Genomic DNA, 15,529 nt, shown 5'->3' on the forward strand with positions numbered 1-15,529 from the left:
GAGCCCGGCGGCGGCGCGGAGGCGGCGGGGCAGGGCGGAGCGGCGGCCGGCGAGCCCGACGAGGAGGCGGCCCCGGGCAGGCCGTCGCAGAACATCGCGGTGCAGGTGGGTGCAGCTGCCCCGGGCACCGCGGGGTTCGTGCTCGGCGCGGCTCTGGTGGAAGCTGGAGGACAAAGAACCGAGCCGGCCGTGGCTGGAGGTTAAAACACATCTGCACTTGCGGCTTTGCAGCCGCTGCTGTGTGCCCGTGCTTGGGTTTTAATTAATCTCTAATTAAAATTTGACCCTAATGAGGCCGCAGCTGGAGTGGTGTGTGCAGGACTGGGCTCTGCTGTACAGGAGAGACAAGGAGCTACTGAGGAAGGGTGCAGCGTGAAGATGGTGAGGGGTTTGGAGCATCTCTCTTGCAAGGAGAGACTGCAGGAGCTGGGCCTGGTCTAGATAAGTCTGAGAGGGGATCCCATTAATGCATATAAATATTTCCAGGGGGTGTCAGGGTTTGGTGCCAGCTTCTTTTCGTTGGTGCCCAGCTATAGGATGGGGAACAATGACCATAAGCTTAAGTTTCATCACAATATGACAGAGAACTGCTTTCCGTGGAGGGTGGCAGAGCACTGGAACGGGTGCCAGGGAGGGCCTGGAGTCCCCCTGTGGTCCCTGCAGGGGCTGATCTCAGTCGTGTCCCTTCACAGACCGACTTCAAGGCGGCCGATGCGGACGTGAGCACGGACCAGGACATCGAGAAGAACCTGGTGGGTATGGTGCTCGGGCCCTGGCACTCACACTCCAGGCACAGGAGCTGTTCTTCCCACTCTATTCCTGTCAAAACAGAATCACAGAATCTTTGTGACCATCAGATGTCAGCCTTGAAGTCTTGTTACAGAGGAGTTCTGCTCTCCCCTGCAGGACAAGATGATGTCCGAGCGGGCCTTGCTGAAGGAGCGTTACCAGGAGGTGCTGGACAAACAGAGGCAGGTGGAGAATCAGCTCCAGGTGCAGCTGAAGCAGCTCCAGCAGCGGAGGGAAGAGGAGATGAAAAACCACCAGGTATTTGGTGAAGAACTGTTTGTGTTTAACTTGCCCTGTAATTAATTGTAAAGTCTTTATGAACAGGTAGGGGAGCCTGCAGTCCAGAGCATCATTCTCCTGAGTTTCCTCATAATAACCCATTTATATCTTAACTGAATCTGCCAAAAAGAAAGAATTTGCTGTGTAATCTCATTAATTAATTAATCCAAAAAAAGAATATATTTTAAATCAAAACCATGACTTGGTCGTTTTGCTCTGTATCTGTGTGGTGCTTCTTTTACTCCAGGAGATCCTGAAAGCCATTCAGGATGTTACCATCAAGCGAGAAGAGACTAAGAAAAAGATGGAGAAGGAAAAGAAAGAATTCCTGCAGAAAGAGCAGGATCTCAAAGCTGAAATTGAGAAACTCTGTGAGAAAGGCAGAAGGTATTTGTACAGAAAACGAAGTGTTTTTTTGGGGGGAAGAAGACCTTGGTTAACCATGATAAAAATGTGGTGGAGCAAAGAGCTTTAAACTTTTAGGAAGCAGCAATTATTTAGGTGAGGCCTGTATATGGATGAATTCAGGATAGCCCTGTATTTGAATTGGCATTTTTGTGGAGCCATTCTGTCATGTCCTAGAGGTCTGGTTTTTATTCTGAGGGCTCCGTGGTGTTTTTGGGTAAAACTCCTCCAGTGGTGGCTCCAGTGCTCAGCCCTTTTCCCCCAAGTGGCACAGCACGTGCTGGGGGAGCAGCACAGCAGCTGCAGCCAGCCTGGTTCTGTGCCACAGCCTTTGGCAGTGCCACGAGACAGCAGGGTTGTGCTCCAGGGGCTGTGGGGGCTGTTTTCCCACACACTGCAGGGAGCCATCCCCAGCCCCTGGTGTGGGGCTGGCCCTGGGGGTGTTTGAGTGTGGGCCCTGCTCCGTTGGGATTCCAGCTGTGCTGTCCCTTTCCTCTCGTGCAGGTTGCTGAAGGAGCAGGAGGAGAAGGAAAACAAGATTGCCTCTCTGATTGCAGAGCAGTCTGATGAGAAGTAAGGCTCTTTTCCCTCCCCTGATTAGTGCTGCCCAGAGCACTGTTCTGTCATTCTGCCTCAGAGGGAATCCCATGCTCTTGGTGGGACAGAGCAGAGACAGTGAGCCAGCAGTGCTGGCCACTTACGTGCCCTGGAGGTTTTATCTCCTCTTTCAGCATCAGGGCTCTGGATTAAATCTTCCTTGATCCCAGTCACAAGCAGACTCCTGGATACTTGTGACATAAAGATCCCATAAGATTAGAGTTTGTGCTTGGTGGATTGACTCAGCTTGTAACTGCTACTTCTGATGGCATTTCAAGTCCCCAGAATTAGGGCAGACTGATTTCCCTGTCTGTTCCCCACAGCTGTGGGGAACTGAACTCTGGCATGCTCAGGTATTTAAAGCTGGGCAGGAATGCTCCAGCTGTTCCCAAAGCACAGCTGGAAATGCCCAGCTTTAGACTTCTCCAGGATCAGAACAGCATAGCTCTGCTGCTGCTCGGGTTGATTCCTGGTTCCCTGGGACTGGACTGAATTTTGCTGAGGGTGATTCCCCTCGTTTGGCCCAGTGTGTTGCACACTGCTTGTGTGCTCTGGAGCAGCTCACTGCTGGGACAGTGACTGACACAGCCCAGGGAGCTGGGGCTGGTGTCACTGCCGTGGTTCCAGCCCATCCAGAGCTCCTGGGATCCATCCTTCGGGGCCTGAGCCTGAGGGGGCTCGTTCTGCTCTGTTCTGTGTGCAGGCAGCTGTGGGAGATGGAGCTGGACAAGCTGAAGAACCAGCACAATGAAATCAACAGGAACATTCTTGAGGAGACAGAGCGGGCCTGGAAAGCCGAGGTGGGCAGGGATTCCTTCCCTGCAGACTGGTTGGTTTGAGGCTCCAGCTGGGTAATGGGCAGTGCTGTGAAATCAGGAGCAAGGCCAAGTGCCACTCTGTGGGATGAGAGGGAAGATGAGCACGTGTCAGGGCAGGGAGCCCTGCCCAGTGCCTGGTGTGGCACAAGAAATGGGAGTACAGAAACTGAGCCTCTCTCCTTAGATCCTGTCCCTGGAGAGCCGGAAGGAGCTGCTGGTGCTGAAACTAGAAGAAGCAGAAAAAGAAGCAGAGCTACACCTCACCTACCTCAAGTAAGTCTGTGTCGTGTCAGAAGTGGCAGGGGGGGTCACTCAGGTGTCCCCGTGTCCCATCTCCTCTTCCTGTGCTTATGCTGGAGGTTGGACTGGAATAGTTGAGGATTTCCTGTGGTTCTCTTACTGGATCAGTGTGACTCCATAATGCCCCACAGCAAGGGGATTATCCCCTGCCACTGTTCATCTGCCAGGCTCAGCCAGTGCTGTTGGCTGTGGTGTCCCTGTGTGTCCCCCAGCTCAGTCCCTCTCCCTTGTGGGGTGCCTCACCTGGGGGTGAGCCTTTCCCACCCCATAAAGGTGAGGAGGGGAAGCCAGGAGGGTGTGGGGGTTGCTCGTTGCCACTTTGCAGCCAGTGAGAGCACAGTTGCAAGTGGGAAAGTTCAGCTGTGCTTGCAGGTCTGCGCCGCCCACGCTGGAGACCATGAGGCCAAAGCAGGAGTGGGAGATGAGGCTCAACAGGATACGTATGACCAAGCAAAGCGTCCGAGTAAGTTCCTGCTGACCTCTGCCAGCCTAGCAGTGAGCAGTTCTTCACAAACACACACACACAGTGTTTCTCCCTTCAGCTCCTCTCCATTCTTCTGTGGAGCCAAACTGTGCCACTTTAGGGCCTGCCACCCCCTGGCTTAGAACGCCCCAAACTTGCTCAGGTTTGATAAATGCACCCATTTTCTTCCCTCTGTGCTAGGATCAGTTCAACGACCACATCCAGATGGTGAGGAATGGCACGAAGCTGAGCAGCCTGCCCCAGATCCCCACGCCCACGCTGCCTCCTCCGCCTTCAGAGGTGAGTGCCTCTCCAGCCCCACAGCACGGCCGTGCCAGGCCCTGGCACAGCCTGCCTGCTGCTGGCCATGTGTGGGATGGCCTGTCTGGGCTTACCAGAGAGCAGGGGAAGGGTCTCCTTCCCTTTGCAGCTGCCAGTGCCTGCAGCTCCCACCCTGCTGCCTGGAGGAGAGGCCGCTCGGCCCTGCTTCCAGGTGCTCTTACTCTAACCAGCCTTTCCCTCCCGGCCTGCTTTTCTTCCTCAGACAGATTTCATGCTGACGGCATTCCAGCCCAACCCACCCCTGACGCCCCGGCTCCCCTTCCCCATCGGGCCCGTGCCCGTGCCCATGGTGATGCCCAGCGCCGACCCGCGGGCGCTCTCCTTCCCTCTGCTGAACCCCGCCATGTCCCGGCCCAACCAGCCCTCCCCGCCCCTGCCCGCCTCCCAGGGCAGGAGCAGCCCCGTGGTGGCATCTCTCCTTGGCACGCACGGCCCCCACGTGCCCCCCAGTGCCTCCATCCCCCCTCCTCCTGGCCTGGGCGGTGTCGGCGTGGCCCCCGACTTCCACCGGCCCCAGCCGGCCGACAAGCTGGAGAAGCTGCTGGAGAAGCTGCTCACTCGCTTTCCACAGTGCAACAAGTGAGGCTCTGCTGGTTTTTGGGGGGGCAGGGGGTTGTGAGGGCAGTGGGAGCTGGGGTCGGGGGAAGGGGGGCTGCTGGTGTCAGTGGGGTCTGCGGGAAGGGAGGCAGGCAGAGGTGGTGGTCTGTTATATTCCTTTTTCTTGGTCTCATAAGCTCTCAGAAAACATATAACATACCCAAGGATAGCTCAGCTATTATTTTGGGGGCATAAAATAAGCAGGATGGCTTCTGCTGCAGTGTTAGAAACAAAAAGGTTTATTAAAAGGCAAAATAACAAACAGAAAAACCCGAGCCAGGTGCAGAGGTAAAAACACCTCACAAAAGCACTTAGCTCTTTTGTTCTTTTCTTTTTCTACCTAATGGTTCAAGCTAGACTTTTTGGCTCTATCCAATTAGCTATCCTCAAGTTTTTGGTGAAGTCCCTAAGATCATATGAGGTGGCTTTTCACATAATCGTTGAGAAAGACTTGTGGGCTTCTTTCCTTTTTTGGGGGACAAAGGATAGTTTTGCCACTCTGTCATTGAGGAGCACACTCTACAGTGTTCTCCGTCAGGTTTGCCCTGGTGCTGGGGATCACTTTGCAGGACAGCAGGGCTATCTGGGCACTGCCAGCCTGTCCCTGGGGGTTCCCTGCCCTGTCCCCGGCGTTTTGGGGAGGGAAGCTCCTCAGCACGTGCCTCACCTCACCTGGAGGATGGAGGGGAAGCACAGGGCCCGTGTGTGAGGAGCAGGAGCTCTTAGCAGGCTGCTGTGCACGCAGGGCCCAGCTGACCAACATCCTGCAGCAGATCAAGACTGCCCGCAGGACCATGGCCGGCCTGACCATGGAGGAGCTGAACCAGCTGGTGGCTGCCAAGCTGGCGGAGCAGCAGGAGCGGGCAGCGGCTGGAGCTCAGGTGGGGCAGCCTGGGGGCTGCTGGAGGGGGGCCTGGCGAGCAGGGAGAGCTGCCCCTGCTGCCTGGCTCCCCACAGAGCTCGGGCTGTGCCTCAGGGCTGTCCCCTGGGCTCGCTGTCCTGCTGACTGCGGCGTGGCCAGGGCTGTCCCTGGGGTGGCTCCTCTGTGCTCTCCTCCCGGGCTGTTCTGACGTGCCTCCTCTGCCTTGCTGCAGCCTCTGGGCCGGATCAGGGCGCCCATGTTCTCTGCTCCCCTGCCTCAGATCAGCACACCCATGTTCCTGCCCCCGGCACAGGTCGCCTACCCGGGAGCAGCGTCACACGTAAGGCTGCTTGGATTCCCTGGGGACTGGGGAGGGGAGCCTGTCTGGGAGGTCCTGAAAGGGTCAAGGATGAGCCCCTGCAGCTGGGAGCTCTCCTCGCACGGCTGCCTGGGCTGCTGAGGTGATGGGGAGGAGTGGGGGCACAGATCCTTTGTGTTTCACGCTGGAACAGGGGGACACGAGTGATGGTGGCTGTGGGCAGAGGGGGCTGTGGCCTCAGGCTGCAGCTGGATCTGTGGTCAGAGCCGTGTGTCTGACTTGCCTGCCTGCTCCTTTCTTTCCCTCGCTGCCCCTGCCAGGCCCCAGCTGCCTGTAAGCTGTGTCTGATGTGCCAGAAGCTCGTGCAGCCCGGTGACCTTCACCCCATGGCCTGCTCACACGTGCTGCACAAGGAGGTGAGTGTGTTCTGCTGCTCAGGGCCTCCTCCTGCTCCTTCCAGGCGACCCTTCCCGAGTCCTTGTTGTCCTGACACCTTGCCAGGAGAAGGGTGTGATCAATAAACAGCTTCCCTGCATCCTGTCATCCCATCCTTTACCCCTGCATGGCCAGCGGGGGGTGGCTTTAGGAACGGGCTGCCCTTGTGTCCCTGAGCCTGTGCTGTGTCTGAGGGGTGGATGCTGGAGCAAGACAGTCTGGGAGGATCTGGAACACAGGGTGAGGGGAGAGCTGCCACTGCTGCCCAGTGTCTGGGCTGGGGATGCCAGACAGGAGCTCTTGGGACAGGAAAGTCTGCTCCTCTTGCCATGGGTTTGGCAGTGGGTCACCTGTGCTGGCAGCCCCCATCCCAACAGCTCTGGGCTCTCCAGAAGTGGCCCAAGGAAATGGAAACTGTTGAGGAGGGCCTGATGGTCCTGCAGGGGTGACAAGGGCTCCTTCCTCACGGTGACATTGTGGTGGAGGCTGCAAGGAGCAAAGGAAGCCACCCCTGAAGCGAGTGCTGGGGACAATGCTGGCACCTTTGGGCTGGGCCAGTGGCTCTTGATTAATTCTCTCTCTTCCAGTGCATCAAGTTCTGGGCACAAACCAACACGAATGACACTTGCCCCTTTTGCCCAAGCCTCAAATGACGGCTGCTGGGACAGCGTGGGCCCCTGGGAGGAGTTGCTGTGAATAGACAGGATCAGTTCTAAGATTTCTACAGTTCTATATTTATACGATCATGTATACACATGTACATTTTTATTATATAGGTAATGTGTGTATAGAAAGTCTGTAAACATACAAATTCATAAATAAAGTGTGTATATTATGCAGTGATTTGCTGCAGCTCCTCATTCCTTAGTCTGTAGCCTTGCTGGCTTCTCCCAAATGAGGGTCAGCGTTCCCTGCTTGCTGGGAACTGCCTCAGCCACCTCACACTTCCCACTTGGATCCCATCAGCTCCGTTCCTGGGGCCATTCCCCATCACCTGCTGCCTCACCACCCCCACATCCCTGCCAGCCATCACCTGTTTTTCCCCTCCTCTTGCCAACCAACAAGTTGCGGACGAAGAGCCAATTTTTTGTGGTCATTTATTTTAATGTCATAATAATTTACCGTGTTAACATTCATTGTTCTTACATAGACACTGGGTTACAGAGTACTGCAGCCTCCAGCGACAGCCCACGGTCCTGTCCCCTCCTGTCCCAGGGCCCGGGGAGGGAGCGCAGGGACAAACCTGTCACACAACTCCTGCCTTCCCCTCTGCTGTCCTTCCTCCCAAAGCACGGGCTGACTCACCAACCCTTTCTCCGTGGATCTCGGTGGGATTGCGAGGTGCTCAGCACCGCTGACAATCTTGCAATGACTCTCTAAAAATCCCCCCCCGTTTCCTGGCGGGCTGTGGCAGGGACTGGGCACGGCTGGCAGCCCCTCTGCCCCGCAGGGAGGGCAGGGGAGCCCCCGGTGCTCGCCCACCACAGGGGTGTGTTTTAAGGCAGTGGTCCACAACAGAGTCTCTGGGGTCCTGGGGGTCCTGGGCAGGCACGAGGGTGGGGGGAGAACGTTGTCCTCTTGCAGGGAGTGGGGTTTGGAGCGAGGCTGGGGGGCTCAGTGTGAGCAGGGGCAGTGTGGGGGCTGTTGTGGCTGTGCCCCGTGCAGGGCTGGCTGGTCTCACACTCTGCCTGTGTTTCCTGGCTCCCTCGCTGCCTTCCCAGAGAAACGTTTGGCTGCGGGATTTGATTACCAAGCTCTATGCTCGGTGATTGCTGTGGGTGCTCAGTCTGTCCCTGCCTGACCCCGTGGCTCTGCCAGGGTCAGCTCGGCCCTGGCACTGCAGCTATCCCCTCTTTGTTCATGGAGGAGTGATGCCTTTCATTGTGCAATCTCAGTCTGAGCTCTCCTATGCAGGCTGGAGGCAGAGAAGCAAGGGAATACAGCACTAGCACTGCCTGCAGGGTCACGGGTGTCTGCTCGGGGCAGGGGACGGTGATCCTGCAGCACGGGGAGGAGGGGTTGTCCTCACACACTGGAAAATCCTCTCTGAGGACAGAGGTGCCTGCTGTGCTCAGCGTCCTTTGGGCTTGTGAGCCACTGCTCTGCGTGCTCCAGCCCTGCACCCCCTCCTCAAGCCAGCTGGGACCCCCTCACCATCACATGCTCCCACCACACACGTGGCTCAGCGTGAGCCCTGCAGTGGCTGAGGACTGAGCAGAAGGCTAAAAAGATTTAAAAAAAAACCCCAAAACAAAACAGGACTGACCCCTAACGTTGGAACAGTGGCTTTCAGGGCTAGAAGTAAAAATAGAGATATATGGATAGACTGTACAGGGGAGAGGCAGCCGTGCTCTGTACACGTGGGACCGGCTCTGTACACGCTCAACGCGCAGCTGCGCTACCAGTGACACGCTTTGTAAAAAAAAAAACCAAAATAAATACAACCATGTGTTTACAAAACAAGAAACGCTGCAGTTCCCGCAGCTGCCGCCTGTCCCTGGCGTGCCAGGGTGTCTCACAGCCAGGCCTGGCCGTGTGGAGTGAGCAGGGAGGAGCTGCTGTGCCGGCGCTGAGCTGGGGGGCTGCAGGGGGGGCCCAGGCTCCCCTATGGCTTTTGAAGGGCTGGGTGGGCTGGGGAGCAGCCGGTGCCAGGGCTGGGAAATTCACACCTGGCACTGGCTTCTGCATGGCAGCCCCTGCTGATGCTGCAAGCCGGGGCAGGGAGTTTCCCATCCCATGTGATGTGGGGAGAGGATGGTGCCTGCTCCTGCCCGTCCCGGGAGAGGATGGTGCCTGCTCCTGCCTGTCCCGGGAGAGGATGGGTGCCTGCTCCTGCCTGCCCCCGGAGAGGATGGGTGCCTGCTCCTGCCTGCCCCAGGAGGGTGCAGTGAGTCCTGGGGCCGGCAGCAGCGGCAGCACAGCTCAGGAAGGCAGGAAAATGCAAGGGAAATGTGAGAGTGAGCGGTGTAGGGGCAGCAGGGTAGGAGGGAAAGCCCTGTCTGGGCAGCCCAGGCTGGCCCTGCAGGGCTGTCTCTGAAAAGCCCGAGGCTGGGTGGCTCCAGGATGATCCCTGGAGCCTGGCTCAGTGCAGGGAGTCACAGGGGAGGCACAGCTGCAGCACAGCTCCCTACAGGAGAGCCTGGGCTGGCAGCTTCCCGGCGGGGCGAGCTGGAAAGGGATGCACAGGGATGGAGGGGGACAGGCAGGGGATGGCTCGTCAGCGTCACTCCATCAAGCCAGGCAAGGCTGGGTGGGAGAGCTTGGTCCTGTCCTGGTGCTGGAGCAGAGCAGCTGCCTCCAGCTCCCAGGATGGGGCTGCTGAGCTCTCCCACTGCCCGCTGCCACGCTGCTGCTGCAGTCCCAGATGAAAGCAGCCCGGGCCTGGGGCTGGCCCTGATGGACACCGAGCCCCCCACACTGCTCCAGCCCCCGCAGCAAGGCCCCTGCCCTGCTGCCTCACCTGCGCCCCGCCGTCACTTCAGCAAGGAGATGTCGTCAGCGAAGTCGTCGTGGTCGCGCCGCAGGCAGCGGAAGCAGCGCCACTGGAACACCATGAGGCACAGGGGCAGCATGAAGAGGGCGCAGATGGCCGCCATGACGTAGGCGATGGTCATCAGCGTGGACTCGTCCGTCTGCGGGATGTTGTAGCCGCAGTCCTCCATGTTGGGGTGCAGGTGGGGCCCGTCCACCGCGGCCGTGCGGAACTCGTCGTGCACTGGGGGAGGGGGAGGCAGGGGCTGGTCTCTGCACAGCCATGTCCCCTCCATCCCATCAATCTCATCCCATCCCCTCCATCCCATCCCCTCCATCCCATCCCATCCATCCCATCCCATCCCATCCCATCCCATCCCATCCCATCCCATCCCACCCCATCCCTCCCCTGGGCCCAGCTCACCGTGGCAGGCGCTGACGGCGAAGCCGATGCGCTTGCGGGCGCGGTCGAACACCACGTAGAATCCCTCCATGATCACGGCGCCCATGACGGTGCCGGTGGAGGACTGGGAGATGGCAAACTTGTAGCAGTCGTCCTGAGAGGTGGCCACGTCCTCCACCGGGCGCAGGTATTGCTGCAGGGGGACGGGAGCACTCAGGGAAGGGGGCACGGGAGGCAGATGTGTGCTCCCAGCGTGGTCCTGCCGCGCTGCCCTCTCCAGCCCAGGCTCCCTGGGCAGGTCTGGCCAGGCCAGCACTCACCTGGGGCAGGATGGTGATCCGGAAGGACTGGTTGGTGGCCTCCCCCATCAGGTAGAGGGAGAGGACAGGGAAGATGTGCCAGGGGGTGGTGCCGACCTGCCAGCAAACCAGCTGCTCCCCCAGCCAGAAGCCGTCTGGGAACTTCTCCGTCTACCAGAGGGAAAGGGAAGGTGAGCGGGGCCAAGCTGAGCAGGCAGCACAGATGCCAGGCTGGTGAGGGGCAGCACAGCCCTGCCCGTGGGGAAGGGATGGGCTCCACTGACCGAAGATGCCGTTTTGATGGATTTCACTGCAGCCTCAAACACCTTCTTCGGCAGCCTGAGGTTGGTGGTCCCGCTGTCCACAATGCTCTTGTCGTAGTTGTACTGGGGGGCAGAAGAGGAGGAGTGAGCCAGGTGCAGGACCCCAGCCCACTCCCCTCGAGCCTCCTCTGAGCAGTGCTGGCTGTCTCCAGTGCCCAGCACTGCTCACCTCCTTGCAGTCCATGTTCAGGTCCTGCCCGTTGACCTCCAGCTTGACGATGATGACCTCGTAGTACCACTCCTTGCGGATGGGGGTGTACCAGATGTCACCCACGTACAGCGAGCGGTCGATGCCACCGATGATCTGCACGGCACACACAGCGGCGCTGCCACCACGCGCTGGCAGTGCCACCAAGGAACCCCCCAGCCACCTGAGGAGGGCTCACCATGCTGCCTCCCACCGAGGCCACGGCCTCTGTGTCGTTGGGAGAGAAGCCTGTCCCGCAGAGCTGCAGGGAGAAGATGTTGGGCACCCGTGTCTGCTTCACCAGGGAGTCAAAGAAGGGCTCCAGGCTGTCGTCGGGCTGGTGGGAGGAGAAAGCACAGGCAGGACAGGGATGTGTCAATGCTGCCCCTTCTCCAGGAGCTCTCTGCACCCAGGAGAGCTCCCCTCAACAGCAGTGCTGAGGACTGAGCAGAAGGCTAAAAAGATTTAAAACACCCCAAAACAAAACAGGACTGACCCCTAACGTTGGAACAGTGGCTTTCAGGGCTAGAAGTAAAAATAGAGATATATGGATAGACTGCACAGGGGAGAGGCAGGGACAAACAGGGACAAGGAGAAAGGCAACTGAAGCGTTTTGGTGCTGACATCCAGGACTGTCAGCCAGCACTCACCCGGGCAATCTCGGCATACGCCAGACCCAGGATCCCCTCCCAGTTGGAGCCGTTGATGAAGAACTTGTCTGACTCCGTGATGGCAGCGATGTTGGCTCTGACAGTGACGTTGGGGCCGTGGGGGATGGTGACAAGGTCAGTGCCCAGCTCCCCTTCCCACTTGCCCTGGGTGTAGGGCACGTACACTCCCTTCCGCAGGTCGCGGTAGGTGCTGGACCTGCAAGGGCAGCAAAGAGTGAGACCTGCAGGGTTTATGTGCATCCAGCCATTCCAGAGGCCAGGAGGTACCTGGCAGGGTCTGGCCAGACCTCCACAAGGAGAAGCAGTGTGTCCGAGAGGCTGTGCCCTGTGTGCCCCCAGAATACTCACAGCTGCCGCTGGTAGTATCTCCGGAGGAAGGGGTGTGGTGCAGCTCCCACAGCGAAGTTACTGCTCCCTGTGTCCACCAGGATATTCAGCTGGGGGAGGAAGAAAGACAGGAAGGCTCAAGAGTGCACTGGGACCCCCTTTTGTTGTGCCCAGAGAGGAGAGAGGAGGTGGTGCAGCAGGAGGCAGCGACATCAGGGAGCTGCACAAAGAGCAAACACCACCCAGCACTGTGCAAACAGAGCGTGAGCCTGCCTCAGGGCCAGCCTCAGCCCCCAAATCCACAGGCAGGATTCAGGAACCACCTGGCAGGTGTCCTGGGGCCGGAGAGCAGCAGCAGCAGCAACACAGGGTGCACAGGAAAGCAGATTTGCTGGCACAGCCCGTGGGAAGGAAGGCTGGTGGTCCCTGTGCCCGCTAATCGCCACCCATATGCCGAGCCCTGCTCCCCACTCACTCCTGCCTGGGCAGGATTACCACGGCTGGCAAACATCCCTCTGGCAGGGCAGGAGTGAGCCAGCCTGATCCTGCCCTCAGCTGACCCGTGCCTGTGGCCCCTGCGAGGAGAGGGGTGGGATACCCTGGGTGGGATAGCCCGGGTGGGATAACCCGGGTGGGATAGCCTGGGGGGGAGCAGGGCTGTCTGAGCCCCCTGGCTGTGCTGGGCAGCAGAGCTCGGGGTAAGCCCTGGCCCCAGCCCCAGGAGCTGCTTCAGCAGCACCCCGGGCAGCAGCAGCAGGGCTTTGGCCCCTAATCTGTGGAGTCAGAGCAGAGGAAGGAGGTTAATGCGCTTGTGTTAATCGCAGCAGCACCGGCTGCAGCTGCTGAGAGCTCTCCCTGACAGGGCTGGCATGTCCTGAGTGCCCCTCCCTGCCACAGGGAATGTTTTAGACTGTGGGTGAAGATCAGAGCAGCACGTTCACCCACCCTGTGCCCACCCTGGGCGGGTGCCAGCTCAGCACCCACCACACAGCCTGGCAACCCGGCACCTGCTCCTGGTGCTGTGCCATTAGGGGCCACCTGCTCCACACAGCTCATCTGCAATCCCCAGGCACCCAGAGGAGCCTGGTTTCCCTGGAGAAGGAGCTGCTGAGCTGACGCTGCAGGGAGAGGAGGCAGGGAGGGCTTTTACTCTCACAGGCACCATCCTGAAGGGGTCACGCACAGGACCCACGTGGAGAGGACCCAGATCCCTGAGACTCAGCCCAGCCACCAATTCAGGCCAGGACAGGGCACGTGAACTGGGGAGGCCAAGGCATGTGTGGCAGGGACACTGCCTGAAACCTGTCCCTGGAAGTGACAGCCCCTCCAGGCACCTCAGCAGCAGCACTGGCTCTGTGCCACGCGTGCCCCTCGAGCTGTGTGCTGCTCCTGGGGCACCAAGCCTGTGCCATCTGTCCCAAAACACCAGCTCCTGCTGCCCAGCTCACCCCTCTCCCCTGTGTGTTTGTGAACCAGCCCGTTCTGGGGAGCCAGGGAACCCAACAAGCTTGGACACACGGAATGTGTGAGCAATCAGCTGCTGACGGTGACTTGGCAGCGCAGCACGGCTCAGAACCAAAATTAAAGCACAAGGGGGATGCAGAAACTCCCTTGTCAGCATGGGGAAGGTGAAAGGAAAGGTGAGGAGATGGATCACCATCTCCCTGCTGCGTGAGAGCCTTTGGGAAGGATGCACCCACCCCGGGGCAAACAAGCTCCCAATTTCCTAATTTCCTGCAGAGGCACAGCCCAACTCTTTCATTGGAATTCTCTCATTCCATTGCAATGCCTGGAGGGATTTTGCTCCAGCACACACACACACACACACACACACACACAGGCACCACGTTTGCATTTGGAAGCAATCCAAGGCTGGAAGATGCTGCCCAAAGCGTGCCTGGAACAGGTGGTTCGCACGGAAATTATCTGGCAGCTGCGACACGTGGCAGGCAGGAGATGATGAAATCACGTTTAAAAGCAGACTTCAGAAATAATCCCCTCCCTTTTTTTCCTCCTAAACACACCCTGCCAGGCAATACATGCCAGGCACACAGGGACAACACAATGGTGCTCCCAGAGATGCAATTTCCAAGGCAGTTCCTCCGTCCACTTCTTGCTCCCATGGCTCTCTCCCACCACGCACACAGAGCACAGCCAGCTCGTGGGGAAAGCCAGCCTTTATTTCAGAGCCTGCGTGGGTGCTGGCTGTGCTGGCAGCACCCAAAAAGTGGTGATGGCAGGCACGAGGGAACGTGGCCCTGTGCTTGGGGGAAGCTGGAGCCTCCATCACCGAGCTCGACCCCTGGGCCAGACTTGTTGCTGGTGGCAACGGGGATCAGGATGGGCACAAAAGGATTTAGCAGCAGGAACCTCTCCAATCTCATCCATGAGAGAGGGGAGGAGCTGGCTGCCCTGTGCTGTGGGACTGGCACCTGGCCCGCAGCATTCACCCTGTCCCCAGGCGTGGGCACACGGTGCCACACGAGCTGGGCAGCATGAGAGGGATGCTGACGAAAAGATGGAGCAGGATCAGAGCCTGGCGACGCCAACGCCTGCCCTGCTGGCTCTGTGGGCTCCCTCTCCATCCAGGCCATCCCATTTCCCTGCACTCTGCCTCCCCACTTTGCTCCCAACTCCTGCGCAGCCAAAACCCTCGCGAGGTCTCTAGGAAAGCCGAGCTCGGGAGGATTTCTGGAGAATGTCCCCGGCCGGCAGCAGGCAGGCAGAGCCCGGGGCTGTGCTGGGAGGAACTGCCGAGCACGGCTTGGCCCTGGGCTCCTCCGTGTGCCCGCTCCAGGCGGGCACGGGGCTGCGCTGCCACATCCCACCGCCCTGCGAGCTCCGGCGGCGGGGGGCAGGCACGGAGGGAGGGATGGAGGCACCGAGGGAGGGAGGCACCGAGGGAGGGATGGAGCGGGAAGGGAGGGATGGAGGCACGGAAGGAGGGAGGGAGGCACCGAGGGAGGGATGGAGGCACGGAAGGAGGGAGGGAGGCACCGAGGGAGGGATGGAGGCACGGAAGGAGGGATGGAGGCACGGAGGGAGGGATGGAGCGGGAAGGGAGGGATGGAGCGATGCAGCCCGCACGCAGAGGCACACGCAGCACCGTCCACCCCGCCCGGGCAGCCCCGGGAGCGCCGGGGTCACCTTCGGCGGGAGCCCGCGGGCAGTTTGAGCCGAAAGCCAGCGGGGAAAGCATCAGCGGAGCGATGAGAGGCAGGAATGCGCCAAGCCATGGTGGCACCCGCAGCGCCTCCGCTCCGCGCCCCGCAGCCCCGCAGCGGGAGGCGGGAGCCCGCGGGCAGTTTGAGCCGAAAGCCAGCGGGGAAAGCATCAGCGGAGCGATGAGAGGCAGGAATGCGCCAAGCCATGGTGGCACCCGCAGCGCCTCCGCTCCGCAGCCCCGCAGCGGGAACGCGGGGGATGCGGGAGATGCGGGGGATGCGGGGACCCCCTCCCGCCTCACCTTCTGCGGGGGGCTGCCCACCGTCATCTCCACGTAGTACCCCTGCCCGGACTTGCCGCGCAGGTTGTCGATCATCTCCACGAAGCTGCCGGCGCTGTCGGGCTCGGCGTCCAGCGGCGCCCGGCGCTGCCGGAGCCCCGACGGCGGGGCCGCGCCGCCCCGCAGCGGCAGCCGGA

At 59.7% G+C, this 15,529-nt stretch overlaps 2 protein-coding genes across 2 annotated transcripts; one reads left to right on the forward strand and one right to left on the reverse strand.

Annotated features, from left to right (window-relative positions):
• Positions 1 to 6: 6 nt before the first annotated feature.
• Positions 7 to 7,049, forward strand: RNF214 (ring finger protein 214). The gene is made up of 14 exons (XM_039721898.1): positions 7 to 105; positions 693 to 752; positions 907 to 1,047; positions 1,316 to 1,455; positions 1,978 to 2,046; positions 2,774 to 2,870; positions 3,073 to 3,161; positions 3,549 to 3,651; positions 3,853 to 3,951; positions 4,196 to 4,572; positions 5,336 to 5,471; positions 5,685 to 5,792; positions 6,092 to 6,187; positions 6,794 to 7,049. The coding sequence occupies exons 3-14, from the start codon at positions 913 to 915 to the stop codon at positions 6,857 to 6,859; spliced, it is 1,515 nt and encodes a 504-aa protein (XP_039577832.1). The 5' UTR covers positions 7 to 105; positions 693 to 752; positions 907 to 912; the 3' UTR covers positions 6,860 to 7,049.
• A 237-nt stretch (positions 7,050 to 7,286) lies between these two features.
• On the reverse strand, positions 7,287 to 15,523 carry BACE1 (beta-secretase 1). The gene is made up of 9 exons (XM_039721896.1): positions 15,354 to 15,523; positions 11,909 to 11,997; positions 11,540 to 11,756; positions 11,089 to 11,226; positions 10,872 to 11,006; positions 10,664 to 10,765; positions 10,401 to 10,550; positions 10,102 to 10,273; positions 7,287 to 9,921 (listed from the first exon to the last, which is right to left on the reverse strand). Exons 1-9 carry the CDS (start codon positions 15,426 to 15,428, stop codon positions 9,680 to 9,682), a joined length of 1,320 nt encoding a protein of 439 aa, XP_039577830.1. The 5' UTR covers positions 15,429 to 15,523; the 3' UTR covers positions 7,287 to 9,679.
• Positions 15,524 to 15,529: the final 6 nt, after the last annotated feature.

Source organism: Passer montanus, unplaced genomic scaffold, assembly GCF_014805655.1.
Source record: "Passer montanus isolate IOZ18808 unplaced genomic scaffold, ASM1480565v1 scaffold47, whole genome shotgun sequence".
NCBI lineage: Eukaryota > Metazoa > Chordata > Aves > Passeriformes > Passeridae > Passer > Passer montanus.